Genomic DNA, 20,851 nt, shown 5'->3' on the forward strand with positions numbered 1-20,851 from the left:
TCTGGAGCCACCACTATGATGTACCCAGTCTGAAGCCTCCATGACGAAGTACCCAGTCTGGAGCCTCCATGACGAAGTACCCAGTCTGGAGCCTTAATGACGAAGTACCCAGTCTGGAGCCTCCATGACGAAGTACCCAGTCTGGAGCCCCCATGACGAGTACCCAGTCTTGAGCCACCACTATGAAGTACCCAGTCTGGAGCCTCCATGACAAAGTACCCAGTCTGGAGCCTTCATGATGAAGTACCCAGTCTGGAGCCTTCATGGCAAAGTACCCAGTCTGGAGCACCCACTATGAAGTACCCAGTCAAGATCCTTCATGACGAAGTACCCAGTTTGGAGCCTTCATGATGAAGTACCCAGTCCGGAGCCTCCATGGCGAAGTACCCAGTCTGGAGCCACCACTATGAAGTACCCAGTCAAGAGCCTTCAGGATGAAGTACCCAGTTTGGAGCCTTCATGACGAAGTACCCAGTTTGGAGCCTTCATGATGAAGTATCCAGTCTGGAGCCACCATGATATTCATTGGAGTTTGTGGTCAAAGTTCAACAACAGTGAACAAAGAAGGAATTGTGGTCATGCGAACTATCCAGTCTGTAACAGGTAATCCACACCTTCTGCATCTGTCACTGGTTGTCCTGGTATTGTAGGTCAGTGAGATTGGACAGGGGGGCGAGGGGTAGAGAGCACCATCATCTTGCATATCAACACCCAGCAGCCGTGGGAGAGGGGAAGTACAGACTGGGGGAGGACCACCCTGACGCCTACAGATATGCATACTACAGGAACTATGCTGCCTCAATACATCCTAACAATCTGACTGATGTCTTCACTGTATGGCCCATGCATGGCCAACCTTTCCATACTACCTGAACCGCTTCATAAGCCTACCTGGTGATGGTTCTGTTTTAAAATCACCCAACTATTATGGTAATATGAGCAAACTCAGCTTCCTTCTCTAGTTCTGACAATACAACAGCTTACTGTCATGACAGATGCTTCGGGATGACAGCCATCTATTACAGGGGTGTGGGGAAGTGTGTGAGGGAATTAGTGAAGTGTCATTGAAACAAATTACTATCTCTTTGGTAGGGTTAGAAAAGCATAAACATGTTCTTGGGGAGGGTTATGTAAAATGGACATTTTATAGTGAAATAGAAAGTGCTTTTGCATTTTGTCATTTCAGGGAGGGTGATCCACCATGTAAAGGTCCCCTACTTCATCCTCCACCCCTGAATACATGACTGGTCCCTCACGTCACTGCTTCAAATAGGGCATATTTCTATTGGTATTTACTGGTATTCAGCTGAAGAAATCTGCCTTAGTCTGTTATCAAAGTAAAATAAAAGATGGCCTGAGTACTGTTAAAGATGGGCCTGTCTCCACATTTTTGTGTATTTGGCAATGATTTGCTCATGCATGATTCTTGTTTACTTAACAGACTGATATCAGCAGGTGTAATAACTATATCACTGAGTGTTATAGCAATGATATCACCAGGTGTAATAACTATATCACCTAGTGTTATAGCAATATCACCAGGTGTAATAACTATATCACCTAGTGTTATAGCAATGATATCACCAGGTGTAATAACTATATCACTGAGTGTTATAGCAATGATATCACCAGGTGTAATAACTATATCACCGAGTGTTATAGCAATGATATCACCAGGTGTAATAACTATATCACTGAGTGTTATAGCAATGATATCACCAGGTGTAATAACTATATCACCTAGTGTTATAGCAATGATATCACCAGGTTTAATACCTTTATCACCGAGTGTTATAGCAATGATATCAGGTGAAATAACCATATTTCTGAGTGTTATAGCAATGATATCACCAGGTGTAATAACTATATCACTGAGTGTTATAGCAATGATATCACCAGGTGTAATAACAATGATATCACCAGTCATAACACAGCATATAACACCAAGTATTATAGCCATGATAAAACAGATGTAATATCCATGATATCACCAGATGTAAGACATTTTTTGAAAATTAGTAATTCCCCCAAAAAGGTGGTGCAAGAAAACCCATCCTTAAACAAATTTCATTGTAAAGAAGTTGAAAATTTTAACATTGCTCAATAATATTTAATGATGTCTCACCTGTTTCCGAAGCATGAACAGGGTATGTTCAGCTGGCCAACAGGAAATGACCAGTCACACCGGAACATAACTGAGGCATCATGGAAAAGACCGATAGACTCTTTCTAACAGCCAGTTTGAGGGGTTTGCATAACCAATAAATAAATGATAGTATGATACAAAATATAGATAAATCAGTAAAGTGTGGTACATGTAAGTGTTAAAAATGCAAACAATATACAGCCAAGTGTATCTAGTACCTTGTACAATCACTAAGCCCCACATTCCAACAGGGCTACACAAAATTCATCAATAAAAATATTATACATGTTATGAAACTCAAAATATATATAGCTTCACACACAGTACCCTCTAATCACTGACACTGGAGCCAGCACAGACAACAGAAGCATGTACTAAAGGGCTCTGGTCAGGTCCTAAATCCAGTAGGTCCTAAATCACAGGGACAGTCATTTAAAATGGTAGAAAATTCACAAACTACAGCCAACCACCGTCTTACGGGTAAAATACACATTTGAACATGCTTTGTAAATAACATTGGTTAAGAATATTTCACAGGTCTTCAAGCAAGTCACAGGTTTCTAAATATTCACTGGTTTTCAACAAGTCACAAGTTTCAATGAATTCACAGGTTCTGTTGGAGTTTGAATGTACAGAAAAGAACCAATAATTCAAAATGGCAAACGTTTACATTTTCATCAACATATATCATAGAACATGCTGGTGAGACAGAGCTGAACACTTGTCAATGTCACCCTGACAGTGACCCATGTTCTCGAATATATTATCAGCCGTTGTATTGCTCCTGGTAAGGCTGTCGTCTTCCATGTATTTGTTTCCCACGTGACAACACACAGGACATTGCAGTGGTCAGGGATTCCCTCCAGGACACCAGTTACATATGTCAACAAGGTCAACATGATGAAGGTCAAAGATGCAGCAGTGATGTAAGTGATGACACAGTAACTTGACAGAACGAGACGATGGTCATCACTGGGTGATTGGGATGGGTATGGCATTTTAAGAGTGAGTGAGTGAGATGCCCAGTATTCCAGGTACACCATGTCAGTTCGAGGTTGCAGGACTGAATGATGCAGTTCTTACACGTTAACCATGGTGGTGAAACTAAGGAGCATGTCATGGTGTTGACAACCCTTGGAACATATACATAATGAGACTAACTGCATATGAAATGTAGGTTGTTAGAGCAGGCTGATGAGGTCAGTGGCTTAAGCAAGCAGGACACAAGAGGCAGGAAAGAGACCAGGTAAGCATTTCATCGAAGGGACACTCACCAGGTGTTATGTGACGACATCGGCTAATGTGAAGAGCGTCATCAAGACAGTGACAGCTGCAGCATGATATCACCAGGAGCAATTTGCATGATATTAGCAATGGTTAAAGCAACATAGTGTAATGATAGATTTCACCATGACATTATGAGCTTAATATCAGCGAGTGTTAAGTGTATGATGATTTACTCGGTTTCATGAGCATGATATCAACGGATATTGCAAACTTATCTTTCACCGGCAGTTATAAGCATGACACCATTGTTACAAGCATGATATCAGTGGGTTTTGCACGCATAATGATTTCACCGGATGTTACAAGCATGATATCAGTGGGTTTTGCACGCATATTGATTTCACCGGATGTTACGAGCATGATATCAGCGGGTGTTGCAAGCATGATGATTTCACCGGATGTTACGAGCATGATATCAGCGGGTGTTGCAAGCATGATGATTTCACCGGATGTTACGAGCAAACATGATGATTTCACCGGATGTTACAAGCATGATATCAGCGGGTGTTGCAAGCATGATGATTTCACGAGCATGATATCAGTGGGTGTTGCAAACATGATTTTTTCACCGGATGTTACAAGCATGATATCAGCGGGTGTTGCAAGCATGATGATTTCACCGGATGTTACAAGCATGATATCAGTGGGTGTTGCAAACATGATGTTTTCACCGGATGTTACAAGCAAGATATCAGTGGGTGTTGCAAACATGATTTTTTCACCGGATGTTACAAGCAAGATATCAGCGGGTTTTGCATGCATAATGATTGCACCAGATGTTACGAGCATGATATCAGCGGGTGTTGCAAGCATAATGATTGCACCGGATGTTACGAGCAGGATATCAGCGGGTTTTGCATGCATAATGATTGCACCGGATGTTACAAGCATGATATCAGCGGGTGTTGCAAGCATAATGATTTCACCGGATGTTACGAGCATGATGATTTCACCGGATGTTACAAGCATGATACCAGCGGGTGTTGCAAACATGATGTTTTCACCGGATGTTACGAGCATGATATCAGCGGGTGTTGCCAGCATGATGATTTCACCGGATGTTACAAGTATGATATCAGTGGGCGTTGCAAGCAAAATGTTTTCACCAGATGTTACAAGCATGATATCAACGGGTGTTGCAAACATGATGTTTTCACCGGATGTTACAAGCATGACATCAGCGGGTGTTGCATGCATGATGATTTCACCGGATGTTACGAGTATATCAGCGGGTGTTGCATGCATGATGATTTCACCGGATGTTACGAGTATATCAGCGGGTGTTGCACATGATGATTTCACTGGATGTTACGAGCATGATATCAGCAGGTGTTGCACATGATGATTTCACCGGATGTTACGAGCATGATATCAGCGGGTGTTGCAGATGATGATTTCATTGGATGTTATGAGCATGATATTGGTGAGTGTTGTAAGCATGATGATTTCACCGGGTGTTACGAGCATGATATTACCTTGCAAGGGCATCATAATATCATTAGATGTTTTTTGACACAATCATATCACCGGGTACAACAGACATTAACTTATTACCTGGATTACAAAACCATATATCTGCAGGTCCACTAAACATAGAACCAGTGTGAGTAGCATCATACCACTGGGTATGACTAGCATAATGATGATATCATGAACCGATTCAAACACGATAACACCAGGTAAGACTATCACCTGTGACTGAGACGGGCAGTAAGCAAGACAATGTTGATTTAGAAATACAAACTGCATGTGCTCAGTAATTTTCAACATTAAAATTTTGGATTCATGACATTCATGCTTATTCGCATTCTTTTCTGTACACCCAAGACAATGATAAGATGTGATATTTTGGCAGATCCATACCATGTCTGTGGATCATGTCAGCCACTGATGTCAAACTGCATATAGGTTGTTCACACCAACTGAACAGATATAGGTAAAAGTATATAAACTTGAAGCCAAGTCCAACATCAATATACAATAACAATAAATTATGCTGACCGACTGACACCACATGGCAGGATTATCATAATGTCTATCTCACAACACTGGTACTGACACAAGAAACACGGGGCAGATGCAGCTGGACACACAGCGGCAAAACATAGAAAATCCATTATACAAACATTGTGGTCCATCTCGATACACTGCACGGAACTGCAAGGAACACGCCTATACAAACGCAGTGTTCCGTGTCAGTGGATATCGGTGACTCAAGATGGCAAAGGCAATGTGAGGAGGGAAGAACACTGCACTGCAAGGACAGATATGCATGATGGGAAGGATGTAACCCAATGTGTGGACGATATGGCATTGTACCATGGTATGGCATGATGACGAACATGATGACGACACACTGCTGCCAGAACTATGCATGCTGCCTACATCTAGCCACGGCAAACCAAGCTCACGCGTGTCTGCAACATGGCCTTGAGAAAGCATGACCTTGACCTTCAAGGTCACTGAGGTCAATCATTGTGTCAGATGAAGATGGAAGCAGCCAAAGCACAACTGGTGTCACATGACGGTCATACAATATAGTCATATATTCAAATGTATATGTATAATATATATAGATATTTCTAATATTCAAAATGGAAAGACAAGATAAATATTTTTTAACGAGGCATTTAAAGCTCGTTATCATTGATGGAAAGTTTATGCAATAATAAATTAATGGCTAGCGCCTCCGTGGTATAGAGTATTTATATAATAGCTACTAGTAGCCATGGGCTTGATCTTGTCACCGGGTTCAAGGTCGTTGCCATAGTGTCACGGAATGAGATCGAATGTCTCAGCGTACAGGTTGTGAGGGAAACTCATTTGTCCTTTGAGTGACTCCAGCATGCGTCTGTGTTCCACACCAAGCTCCCGCAGACTGGAGATGCTCATGAGCAGGCGAGGGAACAGGCCGACCTCGTCAGGGTGACAGGAGGAGATCTCCGCCTCCAGGGCCTGGATCAGCATCTCCTGCAGTCTCATCACCTTCTCACGGTTCTTCAACCCTGGACGATCTGCAGCAACAACAACAACAACATATTGCTACACAGTTCTTGGAAAATGGCAGCATTATATGAATGCAATAATTTGGGAAACAATCTGCATATGTTAGTAAATAATCTGTTAAATGATTTAGTCTGATGCTTTTTACATAACACGATTAGTACTAATAGTAGGATTCAAAAAGAGAGCTCACCATTGAATTGATAATACATAAATGTATTTCAAATAGACAGTTGAATCCTTGCTGTCAGGATTGATCTATCTGTGACCTTTAAACCATCGGACCCAGCAACTGGACAGTAGTGCATTGTGCAAGATAGACACATGCACTGACTCACCTAGGAAGATTGGGGACACATGCACGTCCTCACCTGATAAGATATGACACATGCATGTCCTCACCTGAGAAGATATGACACATGCACGTCCTCACCTGATAAGATATGACACATGCACGTCCTCACCTGATAAGATATGACACATGCACGTCCTCACCTGAGAAGATATGACACATGCACGTCCTCACCTGAGAAGATATGACACATGCACGTCCTCACCTGGGAAGATAGGGACACCTGCACTGACCAAGCCACACTAACACATCCAGACCAAGACAGATTGACAAATTCACTGACTGAGACACAGGGACACATCCACTGACTGAGACACAGGGACACATCAACTGACTGAGACACAGGGACACATTTACTGACTGAGACACAGAGACACATCCACAGACTGAGACACAGGGACACATTGACTGAGACATAGGGACACATCGACAGACTGAGACATAGGGACACATCGACTGAGACATAGGGACACATCGACTGAGACATAGGGACTCATCGACTGAGACATGGGGACACATCAACTGAGACATAGGGACACATCGACTGAGACATAGGGACACATCGACTGAGACATAGGGACACATCGACTGAGACATAGGGACACATCGACTGAGACATGGGGACACATCGACAGACTGAGACATGGGGACACATCGACTGAGACATGGGGACACATCGACTGAGACATGGGGACACATCGACTGAGACATGGGGACACATCGACAGACTGAGACATAGGGACACATCGACTGAGACATGGGGACACATCGACAGACTGAGACATAGGGACACATCGACTGAGACATGGGGACACATCAACAGACTGAGACATTGGGACACAAGTATTGACTGACCTGGGGAGATGAGGACGAGAGCGCTGAAGAGAGACTTCTCTGACTCCTGGAGTTTGAAGGCATTGAAGCGGATACACAGAGTGAACAGAAGCTCCACAAAATGCTCCCCAAGCGGAAAACCAGTCTTCATCTCCTCGCGAGTGACCAGGGAATTGTTCCCCAGTAGGTAGATGGTGTTGGTGTCGACGTCAACGAAGGGAGCACAGACCACACAGGCCACCTGTAAACAGGAGAATGTAGATATGGTCTTGTGAATGTGGAGAGGCCTGGGATGATTCTTTAAATCCTGGTTATATGCATGACAAACACTACCCAGTGGGGTACCACAGAACATCAAGAGACCTATATTTCTACAAGTTTGTTGATGACCCAACATGATATTGCTGCAGTACTTCCAAAAGCCGCTGAAAAACCTCACTCACTCTGCAGGGCGATGGACAATAAAGGAAGTTTCAATGTTGTAGTTATAGCACTGGACAAAGTTATTACCTCGAAGCATCCTCCCTTGATCAGACTGATCTGATCATCTTGGTCGAGGACAGCAAAGCCGGGGATCTTCTTTGCAAAGATGACAACGTCCTGGATGGTTTTGTTGAGCAGGAGCTGAAAGTGTTGCCAGCAGATCTCCCCTGTCATGTTGCCTGACACCTGCCATCATATAAACCCAAGGTTAGCCATACAGCAAGGTGTCGTGTTGTGGACACCTGTCACACACAAACTCAACGTTAGCCTTACAGCAAGGTGTCGTGTTGGGGAAACCTGTCATACACATACCCAAGGTTAGCCATACAGCAAGGTGTCGTGTTGTGGACACCTGTCACACACAAACTCAACGTTAGCCATACAGCAAGGTGTCATGTTGGGGACACCTGTCAAACACAAACCCAAGGTTAGCCATACAGCAAGGTGTCGTGTTGTGGACACCTGTCACAAACAAACCCAAAGTTAGCCATACAGCAAGGTGTCGTGTTGGGGACACCTCTCACACATAAACCCAAGGTTAGCCATACAGCAAAGTGTCGTGTTGTGGACACCTGTCACACACAAACTCAACGTTAGCCTTACAGCAAAGTGTCGTGTTGGGGACATGTGTCATACACAAACCCAAGGTCAGCCATACAGCAAGGTGTCGTGTTGAGGATACCTGTCATACACAAACTCAAGCTTAGCCATACAGCAAGGTGTCGTGTTGGGGACACCTCTCATACACAAACCCAAGGTTAGCCATACAGCAAGGTGTCGTGTAGGGACACCTGTCAGACACAAACTCAACGTTAGCCTTACAGCAAAGTGTCGTGTTGGGGACATGTGTCATACACAAACCCAAGGTCAGCCATACAGCAAGGTGTCGTGTTGAGGATACCTGTCATACACAAACTCAAGCTTAGCCATACAGCAAGGTGTCGTGTTGGGGACACCTCTCATACACAAACCCAAGGTTAGCCATACAGCAAGGTGTCGTGTAGGGACACCTGTCAGACACAAACTCAAGCTTAGCCATACAGCAAGGTGTCGTGTTTGGGACACCTGCAATACACAAACCCAAGGTTAGCCATACAGCAATGTGTCATGTTTGGGACACCTGTCATACACAAACCCAAGGTTAGCCATACAGCAAGGTGTCATGATGGGAACACCTGTCATACACAAACTCAGCCATACAGCAAGGTGTCGTGTTGGGGACACCTGTCATCATATAAACTTAAGGTTAGCTAAGGTAGATATAATCAGGGCACTGGGGGATCCTACAAAGAATTCACTTATATTTATAACAAGAACCCATGCACTTTCATGCTAAATTTGAAATACTTAGTACTAGAAACAGCCATTATGTCACAAACAGCTGCAATAACAAAGAAGACCATTCGTTCACCTTAAAACTGTTATCCCCCATACACCAGGCCGACATAGGCCTTGCACACTCTCAAACTACCTTTTCTTGATTGGCTGATAATATAGAGGGCGGGGCCTGTGTTGCATGAGATTCTGTCCTTTGCCACTGATTACCTCACATGGTCTGCTGATTCTTATGTTTGTGTTATTACACTGTATACTTAACTCACATATTTAAAAAAAAACAGACTTCAAAATCATTTTGCATGAATGGAGGTATAAACGTAAAGACACCAATGAACACATTTTACCTTAAGCATTATCTAAAGTGTGCCTATCAGTATTAAGCTCATAAATGAAAAATGATATTGAAGTATTCTTTTAAATCAGCCAACACATATACTAACAGTCTGAATTCAGTTATACATGTTTTCCATGTGTTTCACAACATTTACACTGTAACAGAAAAGTTCTACCAAAACAGACTGCAGGTGGAGTTATGTCCCTTTGAACATGTAGCTAAAGAGTTGCTGGCAGAGTTACCTCCCTTCCACACGTAGCCAGTCACAGAGACAGCTCACCTGTTTGTTGTCAGAGTTGAGATGCTCTGTGACAATTCGTCCAATCATGCGTTCCATGGAGTTCTGCCCTTGGTACTCTCGGAGCTTTTGGGACATCTCTCCAAGTCGCACCTTGAGAAGTGTAAATGTCGTCACAAACGATTCTTGTATTTTGGATATCATGCTTGGTACAGTAAGTTTAGCTTCCTCTTCCACCCGTCGAGAATATATATTGGTCCGACTCTTGTTGACTATTGGTGTCACCACCGCTGTGTGTTCAACAGGTGCCTGGTCATGTGACACCCGACTGTAGTGGCTTGTCATGGGGGTGTCTTGGTAAGAGTTAGTGTCGGGCCTCACTGGCCACTGGTCATTAGATATGTGTCTTTGTTTACTTAAGTTTGTGTTTTGTTCCATATGGTTGACTTTTTGGAATTTTTCTTTGGGTTCAATTGATTCATGTCTTTGGATAATTTCGGTCTGACTGTCTTCTGTTGGGTAATATGGTCGCTTTTTGATTGGGCTACGACTAATCAACTCTTCTGACTTCTTGCGAAGATCAAGTGTCAGGTTCTGAACGATCACAGATGGTTGCTGGCTGTGTGCACTGTCCATTGTTCCGAGAGACGTGCTGGAGGAGACAGCAGGCGGCAGCATGGATGTCATTGCTGGAACAACAGTGGACATCACACACTCTGTACCACCTTCTTCAGTTTTGATGTAGAACTGCTGTGAGGACAGCGATGGCAGGGTGTAGTTGATCTGCGGTGGGGTGCGCAGAAGGGAACCCATCACAGAGTGGGTGCTGGAGATGCTACTGCTGCTGCTGCTGCTGCTAATGCTACTGCTATTTTGGGGAGGCTGTATCTGCGGCTTAGACATTGATGCCACTGCCAAGAGACGAGATGGTACAGCTGAACGGGGTGAGATTGTCGTGGGAATTGTACTCACGCTCACTGTTGGTTCTGCAATAGTGAGACGTGGGTGTGGGGACAGAGGCAGGTCGGACACGCTTGGCGATGACCTGGAGACAAGTGGTGATGACCTTGGTGGGTAATCTGGTTCCGGCTGAGGTAAGTGTTCCTGCACTGACTCCCTCCGTTCTACCTTCAGCATCAGTGGCTCATGCTCTGATGTAAGGTGATACTGATGGCTGGATTCTGCCTCACTCACACTGTTGTTGCTGGTGCTTAAACTGTTGTTGCTGGTGCTGCTGATGTTGTTGCTGTTGTTGTGTAGGTCGTTGCTGTTATCCATCTCTAGTGACTGTTCAGCAACACGGGGTTGACCAATGAGATGGTTCAGATTCTGTCTCTGTTTGAGTAGCATGGAGAGGGCAGCCATTGAAGACTGGTTGTCTGCGGGGAAGTTGAGACTGCTGATAACCATGGTGTTGAGGGCGGGGTTGCCGCTGGGGCTCTGCGTGGAGCACTCAGGATTCAGGCTCAATAGTCCATGAAGAGCCTGCTCTGTCTGGGTGTCTTCTATACTTCGGATCATTTCTCGCATCTTCCGAGAACGACGGCCAAGTTTTGCAGCTTCAAACAGAAACATTAGAAAGTTAAAAATGCATGGAGGATTAAATGTTTAAGTTACACCTAGAGGATGAATAAATAAATTGTGGGATAACTAGAGAATACAATAAACTGCCAAGGCACTGTACCTCACCTCGATATAAAGACAACAGTAAATATGTCAACTTTACAGCAGTGACCTTCAATTACTTTCTGTACAAAGACTGAAAAATTACAACAGAACGGGCCAACTTGCATGGCTTTCAGCCATCATGGGGAGCTGAACACCGACATATCCTCATGATGTTCTCAGTATTACAGTCACTGATGGCTGAAACATCTGCCTATCTGCTAGTAACCTCAGTTACAGCACAAAATGCACAAGTTACCTGCTCTGGACATTCCAAGTGCCAAGCACTTCTGTAGACGGCAATACTGACATCGGTTTCGTGTTTGGATGTTTATCTCACAGTTCTTGTTGTAGAAACACTTCTTCCGTGCTGGGTCACCAACATTCTGAAGTGCTCGACGAAAAAATCCCTATAACAAGCAAAACAAACCGTTCTGTAAAAGGACAACAGTTTATTTGCTTTTCCACTGAAAGTCACTTATGTATTGTACACTCGCACGCACGCATGCACACACACACACACACAACTAGTTTTTGGTGAACACTTGAATAGTGTCTGATAAACAAGCCTAACACACACACTTAAAAAGTGTCTGGTATATAGAGAATACAATGTACATCCTTCATAGGAAATACAATATACATCTTTCATACAGAATACAATGTACATCCTCCATAGGAAGTACGATGTACATCCTCCATATGGAATACAACATACATCCTTCATAGGGAATACAATATACATCTTTCATACAGAATACAATGTACATCCTCTATATGGAATACAATGTACATCCTCCATATGGAATACAATGTACATCCTGCATAGGGAATACAATGTCCATTCTCAATTAGAGAATCGATGTACATCCTGCATAGGGAATACAATGTCCATTCTCAATTAGGGAATACAATGTACCTCCTGCATAGGGAATGCAATGTCTATTCTCAATTAGGGAATACAATGTACATCCTGCATAGGGAATACAATGTCCATTCTCAATTAGGGAATACAATGTACCTGCTGCATAGGGGCTAACAAAGGGTTAATGTTATTACTGAGCACATTTTTGTTTGCAAAGTGATATTGTCTTGTAAGTACACAGGGAATACAATGTACATCCTGCATAGGGAATACAATGTACCTCCTGCATAGGGAATACAATGGACCTCCTGCATAGGGAATACAATGTACATCCTGCATAGGGAATACCATGTACATCCTGCATAGGGAATACCATGTACATCCTGCATAGGGAATACCATGTACATCCTGCATAGGGAATACCATGTACATCCTGCATAGGGAATACAATGTACCTCCTGCATAAGGAATACAATGGACCTCCTGCATAGGGAATACAATGTACCTCCTGCATAGGGAATACAATGGACCTCCTGCATAGGGAATACAATGGACCTCCTGCATAGGGAATACAATGGACCTCCTGCATAGGGAATACAATGGACCTCCTGCATAGGGAATACAATGGACCTCCAGCATAGGGAATACAATGTACCTCCTGCATAGGGAATACAATGGACCTCCAGCATAGGGAATACAATGTACATCCTGCATAGGGAATACAATGTACATCCTGCATAGGGAATACAATGGACCTCCTGCATAGGGAATACAATGGACCTCCTGCATAGGGAATACAATGGACCTCCTGCATAGGGAATACAATGGACCTCCAGCATAGGGAATACAATGGACCTCCTGCATAGGGAATACAATGGACCTCCAGCATAGGGAATACAATGTACCTCCTGCATAGGGTTAATGTTCTTACTGAGCACATTTTTGTTGGCAAAGTGATATTGTCTTGTAAGTAATATAATGTAATTTGATGGTGGTAATTGAATCTCGTCAAAGGTCCCAGTTCTGCCTGAAGCTGAGCAATATTCAGACCTAAACAAATCAATGGGAAGCATTCACAATACTACTTTCTCACGTCACAAATTATGTCCTAGCTTTGGGGCAGATCATCAAATAAATGGTTTTCTTTCTTCATCCAAATTAATATCTGAAACGGAACCGGGTGTGAGACTTGGACTGACTGAGGTTTTAACAATATCCACTTTCACTAATTGACACAATCTATAGACAAACCTCCCAGCCATTACTGGTATTTACAGCCACACTCTGCCGCTGGGGCAGGTTGGCTGCTGCTGCTAGGGAGAGATGTGGTAAAGGAGACAGTGGATGCAACCTCAGCAGCCTGACTGGGCCAAGTGGTGAGGGTAGAAGATGGTTTGGGTTGGTGGGTGGGATGGGGTGCTGGGGTTGTTGCAGATTGCAGATCGGGGAGTGGGGATGCTGGTGAATCCGTTGAGTGGATGTGGGGTAGGGGAGTGGAGATGTTGTGGGGAGGGGTAGTGGAGATGTCTGGGTAGAGTGGTGGGGATGTTATGTGAGGTAGTGTGGTTGTGGAGCAGGGTGGTGTGGATGTCAGGTGTGTTGGTGGATATGTTCGGCAAGGTGGGGTGGAAGGATGGGGTGGTGGTTACCGGCATGTGGTTTCAGGGTGTGTGAGGGTGATGTGAAGATGACATATAGATGTGGGGAAAAGAGGAGACGATTCTCTCAAAGTTCTTATCACCTGTTGGAGAAACTGAGAAAATGACCTGGGTTTAATCCAGCTTTGAAAAGATTAGCAATTACATCATCTTGATGTTTGAGAAACCAGGTGCAGGGAGAATCCACCCATCTGACCACAGGTGCTCAGGGCCTCAGTATGACAGCTGACTCACCTTGCAACCTTCACACGCCAGCACTCCATAGTGGACACCAGACGACTTGTCCCCACACACCAGACACTTGAGAGCAGGTTGGGCCACCTTGGAGGCACCTGCAGGAAGAGACACAAACAGTGTAACATAGGTAACATACAGGGGTGGGGTGATATGGCACTTATACCATGACACTTGAGAGCAGGTTGGGCCACCTTGGAGGCACCTGCAGGAAGAGACACAAGCCGTGTAACATAGGTAACATATGGGGGTGGGGTGATATGGCATTTACACCATGACACTTGAGAGCAGGTTGGGCCACCTTGGAGGCACCTGCAGGAAGAGACACAAACAGTGTAACATAGGTAACATACGGGGTAGGGGTGATATGGCACTTATAACATGACACAATTAACATAAAGCTTGAAAACTGACATTGTTAAAAAAGGATGAGTTCAAGGTATTCCCAGTAGCGAATGTTTGTATTTGTGGTCAAAAATAACCCCTGCATCACTTTTGCTTTCAGTATAATGTAGAAATATAGTCCAACCGACCTCCTCCCTCTTGAGAAAATGGGGCGGTTGGTTAAAATGTTCACTCATCACTCCTAAGACCCGGGTTCAGTTTACCACATGGGTATAATGTCACCAAGAGTGAAGCCCATTTCTGGTGTCCCACAACATGATATTGCTGGAATATTACTAAAAGCAACATAAAACTAATTCACTCACTCACTTGAGAAAACGGTGAAACTTTTAACTGCTTTATACATCCTTCTGACTTGGTTATGAATGTGAGTACAATGATAGTGATGACACAAACTCAAACCAAACCCACATGAAATGTTACTTGAACAACAGCACATACAGATAGTATGGTGACAGACAAGTGCTCTACCATCCAACCCTGTTGAAGCCCTTGAAGTACTCAACAAAATGTCGCAGAATATGTCACTTGATTCAGGCAGTAATTCGACCCTGTGTGACAACATATCACTAAATGACTCAACATTGAAGTATAACCTCATAGCAAGGTATGACACCACAACATGGTATGACACCACAGCACAGTATGACACCACAGCACAGTATGACACCACATCATGGTATGATACCACACCATCGTATGACACCACAACACAGTATGACACCACACCACGGTATGACACCATAGTACATTATGACATCACAGCATGATATGATACCACAGCACAGTATGACACCATAGCACAGCATGACACCATAGCACAGTATGACATCACAGCATGGTATGACACAACAGCAAGTATATAAAAGTACCACTGAACTGTTTGAAACAAAGACACTATATTACACCACATCATGGTATGACACCACAGCATGGTATGAGTCCACAGCAAGTATATAAAGGTACCACTGAACTATGTGAAACAAAGACACTATATTACATCATAGCATGGTATTACACCAGCAGTATGAGGTGAGGTGAAATTGGGTTTAACGTCGTGCTTGAGAGTATTTTGCTCATATGACGACGTGCATGCATATGTATGTGTATGTGCGGCTGCTTGTACTAGACTGAAGCTGCTTTTATAGTGCTAGCCCACTGAGATACCATGCTGCAGTGAAGCAGAAATACCCCACTCAGACACATTATACTGACTCCGAGCCGACCAGTCCTTGTTGTATCCATTAATGCCGAGCACCAGGCAGGGACCAACAAGTACCATATTTTAACGTCTTTTGGTATGGCGCAGTCGGGGATTGAACCCGCTATCTTCCGCTCTCCAGGCGGATGCTCTAACCTCTACACCACGGAGGCGGTCCCCAGCAGTATGAAGTCATCATTACTTCACATATGTTATACACAGGTTATGCAATAACAGTTGTTATACCCAATATGTCATTTGGAAGAAACTGAAAGCAGCCAGTCAAGAAGGACAAGAACAGTGTCCTCCTGCTGTGGACGGACCTCTCAGCAACAAGTCTCAACCTTACATGTTTTCAACATCATGTATTGTGATCAAACCATAATGGTGGGAAGGTTATCTTCAATGAATCACACACAGGTGAAGTGTATTTATATAGGAATGTCCAATACTTGGCTTAAATCACAGAAAAATCATGGACAGATCAATGACAGATACACTGATCCCCACCTCCTGTCCCTCCACCAGGTACTGATCCCCACCTCCTGTCCCTCCACCAGGTACTGATCCCCACCTCCTGTCCCTCCACCAGGTACTGATCCCCACCTCCTGTCCCTCCACCAGGTACTGATCCCCACCTCCTGTCCCTCCACCAGGTACTGATCCCCACCTCCTGTCCCTCCACCAGGTACTGATCCCCACCTCCTGTCCCTCCACCAGGTACTGATCCCCACCTCCTGTCCCTCCACCAGGTACTGATACCCACCTCTTGTCCCTCCACCAGGTACTGATCCCCATCTCCTGTCCCTCCACCAGGTACTGATCCCCATCTCCTGTCCCTCCACCAGGTACTGATCCCCACCTCCTGTCCCTCCACCAGGTACTGATCCCCACCTCCTGTCCCTCCACCAGGTACTGATCCCCACCTCCTGTCCCTCCACCAGGTACTGATACCCACCTCTTGTCCCTCCACCAGGTACTGATCCCCATCTCCTGTCCCTCCACCAGGTACTGATCCCCATCTCCTGTCCCTCCACCAGGTACTGATCCCCATCTCCTGTCCCTCCACCAGGTACTGATCCCCACCTCCTGTCCCTCCACCAGGTACTGATACCCACCTCCTGTCCCTCCACCTGGTACTGATCCCCACCTCCTGTCCCTCCACCAGGTACTGATCCCCACCTCCTGTCCCTCCACCAGGTACTGATACCCACCTCTTGTCCCTCCACCAGGTACTGATCCCCACCTCTTGTCCCTCCACCAGGTACTGATCCCCATCTCCTGTCCCTCCACCAGGTACTGATCCCCATCTCCTGTTCCTCCACCAGGTACTGATCCCCACCTCCTGTCCCTCCACCAGGTACTGATCCCCACCTCCTGTCCCTCCACCAGGTACCGATACCAAGGCCAGTGACAGCTACCCCCAGCGAGACAGTGTCACCAGGGGAAGACAGGTGTCTCTGTGAACTGATCCCCTCAATCCACCAAGGATCAGTAGTGACAGCTACCCCCAGCGAGACAGTGTCACCAGGGGCAGACAGGTGTCTGTGTGAACTGATCCCCTCAATCCACCAAGGATCAGTAGTGACTGACACCCCCAGGGAGTAATCACCCACACACCCAGCACTGGGGACTTCGAGGCCTGTGACTGTTACCCCCAGGGAGTAATCACCCACACACCAGAGTAATCACCCACACACCCAGCGCTGGGGAGTTCGAGGCCTGTGACTGTTACCCCCAGGGAGTAATCACCCACACACCCAACTCTGGGGAGGTCGAGGCCTGTGACTGTTATCCCCAGGGGGTAATCACCCACACACCATGCACTGGAGTGATAGAGGCCTGTGAGTGATGACCCTAGGGTCAGAGAGAAATCGCACCATTAACACCCTACGCCAAACCCACCCCTACCCCACCAGTGCTGGGTGAGCATCGCCAGGGCCAGACCGATGTTTGTCCTGGCACAGAGGCTTACATTCTGTCCCCCATTGCCATTGGCGGATCCAGAGAGGGTTCAGGGGGTTCGTTACTGTTCCATGGAGTAATAAACAAGTAATATGCAAATATTCCTTGAAACACATTTATCCACAATGATACGTAAATACTCCTACATAGATATTAAATATAATTAAGATGAATTTTTCATAATGCAGCCATATCAGAGTTGTTCAAGGAGTTCACAATTATTAATTATAAGTGGTTTAGTGGAAGACGCATTGTGATTGTAGTGTTATTTACTTGACTGAAAGTTCAACAGTTGGAGTATAGCTAATACTTTGAAGGCCAATTCTGGGCAAAATATTTGCTTAAATTTCAATACAGAATTCTTTTCAACTCCATATGTATTGAGATATGAATAAACTTTAGCCGACTGTTACAGTTGATCAGAGTTCTTATCTTGGTTCTAAGAATCTTCAGTTTCTAGTTCTGAACATGACCTGGGATCTGACTGTGATGTAAAATGTTTTTCAAACATCAAAAATCATACAATTGTAAGTAATGTATTTTATTTTGAAGCATCACGGTAACAAGTCCATCAAATGATATAATTTCACGTTATTATAAAGCACGCGACTGCCCATCAGTTCATGTCTTTGTTCCGACATTAAACCCAGTGGTAGTTAGCACGCCCTTGCCGGATGTTTGCTACGCAGTAGTTGCAACACAGGCTAATCATACAGCACCTTGTGAGCTACAAATGTGAGTAGGTGATTTTTTTCTTATCCATCCTATACCGATTCCCTCAAGGTAATTTCATCACCAACAAGTGCCTCTAATCAGTGTTTTTTCATTCACCCTCAAGCTTCCAAATGTCACAGCAACACAGACTATTGAAGGAGGATCTTGTCTAAATCAGACCTATGCTTGACACTCGCACACTGTGCACCCTCAATCACAACCATGCTTGACTCTCACAAACTGTGCACCCTCAATCACAACCATGCTTGACTCTCACACACTGTGCACCCTCAATCACAACCATGCTTGACTCTCACACACTGTGCACCCTCAATCACAACCATGCTTGACTCTCACACACTGTGCACCCTCAATCACAACCATGCTTGACTCTCACACACTGTGCACCCTCAATCACAACTATGCTTGACTCTCACACACTGTGCACCCCAATCAATCACAACCATGCTTGACTCTCACACACTGTGCACCCTCAATCACAACCATGCTTGACTCTCACACACTGTGCACCCTCAATCACAACCATGATATCTGATGCTTGACTGTAGCAGTTACAAGGGACACGCCACTTTCTGCCTTCCATCTGAGTTACGACTCACCTCTACCTCAGCCCTACTCAGATGCCTTTATTTTCATATAACAAAATATGTGAACAGGCTGAAAAATCCCTTAGTCACTTAGAAAATTATTTGTTCCCTTCAAAGAACATGATTTGTTCCCTTCAAAGAAAAATTTGCAAATGAGCTTTGACCACTTGATTAATCCGATTGTTCATCTTCCACAGACAGCAAGCAGATACTGCCACTGAGATGAATCTCAATACAAGGTAATATAACGGCTTCATACCACAGGTCCAGGTCGGTTTAATGACGGTGGAGGCGGCACTGAGCTTGTACAATATATGTTGTTCACTGGTCACGAGGGGGGCATTGGTTGATGTACCCTCAATGTTCCCTGAGCCCGAAGGGCGAGGGGAACATAAACAAACATCGAGGGTACATCAACCCATGGGCACTGAGGGACCAGTGAACAACGTATTTATCTTACCGAACACCTTAATGTTAATTTTGAATTGTTTGAAGCACGGGTACAAAAATCTTTTTGTAGCCATCACTAGATTTTGCTGACACGAAAAACAGACTTAGAATTATCTCCCTTCCATTGATTCGCATTCGCAAAACATTGGTAATTTCCGTACATCATACGGGATTCAATGTTATTCGAGATAAAGAATTACTACCACGAAGTACCAAATCAGTTGCCATTGACTGTGGGGTACATTGAAATGTTACTCGCTTGTAATCGGGGTACATTGAAAATAATAGAAGAGCACTCAGTCAATCAGAAAGCGACATTTATGTGTGAGGTGTCCAGAGTTATCACTAGTCCAATGGTCAAAAGACACACCAAAATGATTAGTCACTATCAGTGCTTTCAAATGTACTTTTGTTAATAATATTAATAAATATTAATTACAAATTTCCTGCAAATATGACACTTTGGTTTTAAGACAGGTTAGAAAGTATGAAACACCCAATAACACTGGCCATCAAAGAAACATATGCACCCTCTAGTTTAGATTCATCCAGTAACACTGTTCAGCATTTATCAGATTCTTCCGATGTCTTATGCATGTCTCACAGGACTAAAAAATGCTGAACATCAAAAAGCCAGATTGTGATGCAGACGTGTGACGGACTGTAAGTAGACGGCACACAAACCTACAGAGTATTGATTATTCATGAGAAGAATTCTACAACAGGCAACAATATCCATGTCCCAGGGTGAACAAATGTCTCCACAAGAAGTGCAATCCCAGTGTTAATCTCAATGATCATTGTGTTTTCCAGCAAGTGCCCCTGCAGTAGCAGCTCCTTCACCCTGGGACCTGTAATAACACTGAAGTCCTACACCTGAGTGACATTACTGCAATGTAACATCACACACACACCCTGTTCGGGACACATGGGGATACTGCCATGGGACACCACACACCCTGTTCGGGACCCATGGGGATACTGCCATGGGACACCACACACCCTGTTCGGAACCCATGGGGATACTGCCATGGGACACCACACACCCTGTTCGGAACCCATGGGGATACT

The 20,851-nt window shown here is 44.6% G+C and overlaps 1 protein-coding gene and 1 long non-coding RNA gene across 3 annotated transcripts in view; one reads left to right on the forward strand and one right to left on the reverse strand.

Annotated features, from left to right (window-relative positions):
• The first annotated feature begins 1,408 nt into the window (after positions 1-1,408).
• LOC124290255 lies at positions 1,409-1,980 on the forward strand. The gene is made up of 3 exons (XR_006901869.1): positions 1,409-1,455; positions 1,543-1,632; positions 1,924-1,980. It is a non-coding gene; the product is annotated as an uncharacterized LOC124290255 (long non-coding RNA).
• Positions 1,981-4,466: 2,486 nt separating this feature from the next.
• LOC124290253 overlaps positions 4,467-20,851 on the reverse strand; it is a 73,646-nt gene continuing 57,261 nt past the window's right edge. For both annotated transcript variants that reach the window (XM_046726964.1, XM_046726963.1), the window contains 6 exons: positions 14,438-14,535; positions 11,940-12,090; positions 10,058-11,574; positions 8,133-8,291; positions 7,644-7,863; positions 4,467-6,447 (listed from right to left, as the gene is read on the reverse strand). In XM_046726964.1, coding sequence (XP_046582920.1) covers positions 6,206-6,447; positions 7,644-7,863; positions 8,133-8,291; positions 10,058-11,574; positions 11,940-12,090; positions 14,438-14,535 — 2,387 coding nt within the window. In that variant the 3' untranslated portion in view covers positions 4,467-6,205. The remainder of the gene's footprint in view (positions 6,448-7,643; positions 7,864-8,132; positions 8,292-10,057; positions 11,575-11,939; positions 12,091-14,437; positions 14,536-20,851) is intronic.

Source organism: Haliotis rubra, unplaced genomic scaffold (genome assembly GCF_003918875.1).
Source record: "Haliotis rubra isolate DU_JTF1 unplaced genomic scaffold, ASM391887v1 Scf46, whole genome shotgun sequence".
In the NCBI taxonomy this organism is placed as follows: Eukaryota; Metazoa; Mollusca; class Gastropoda; order Lepetellida; family Haliotidae; genus Haliotis; species Haliotis rubra.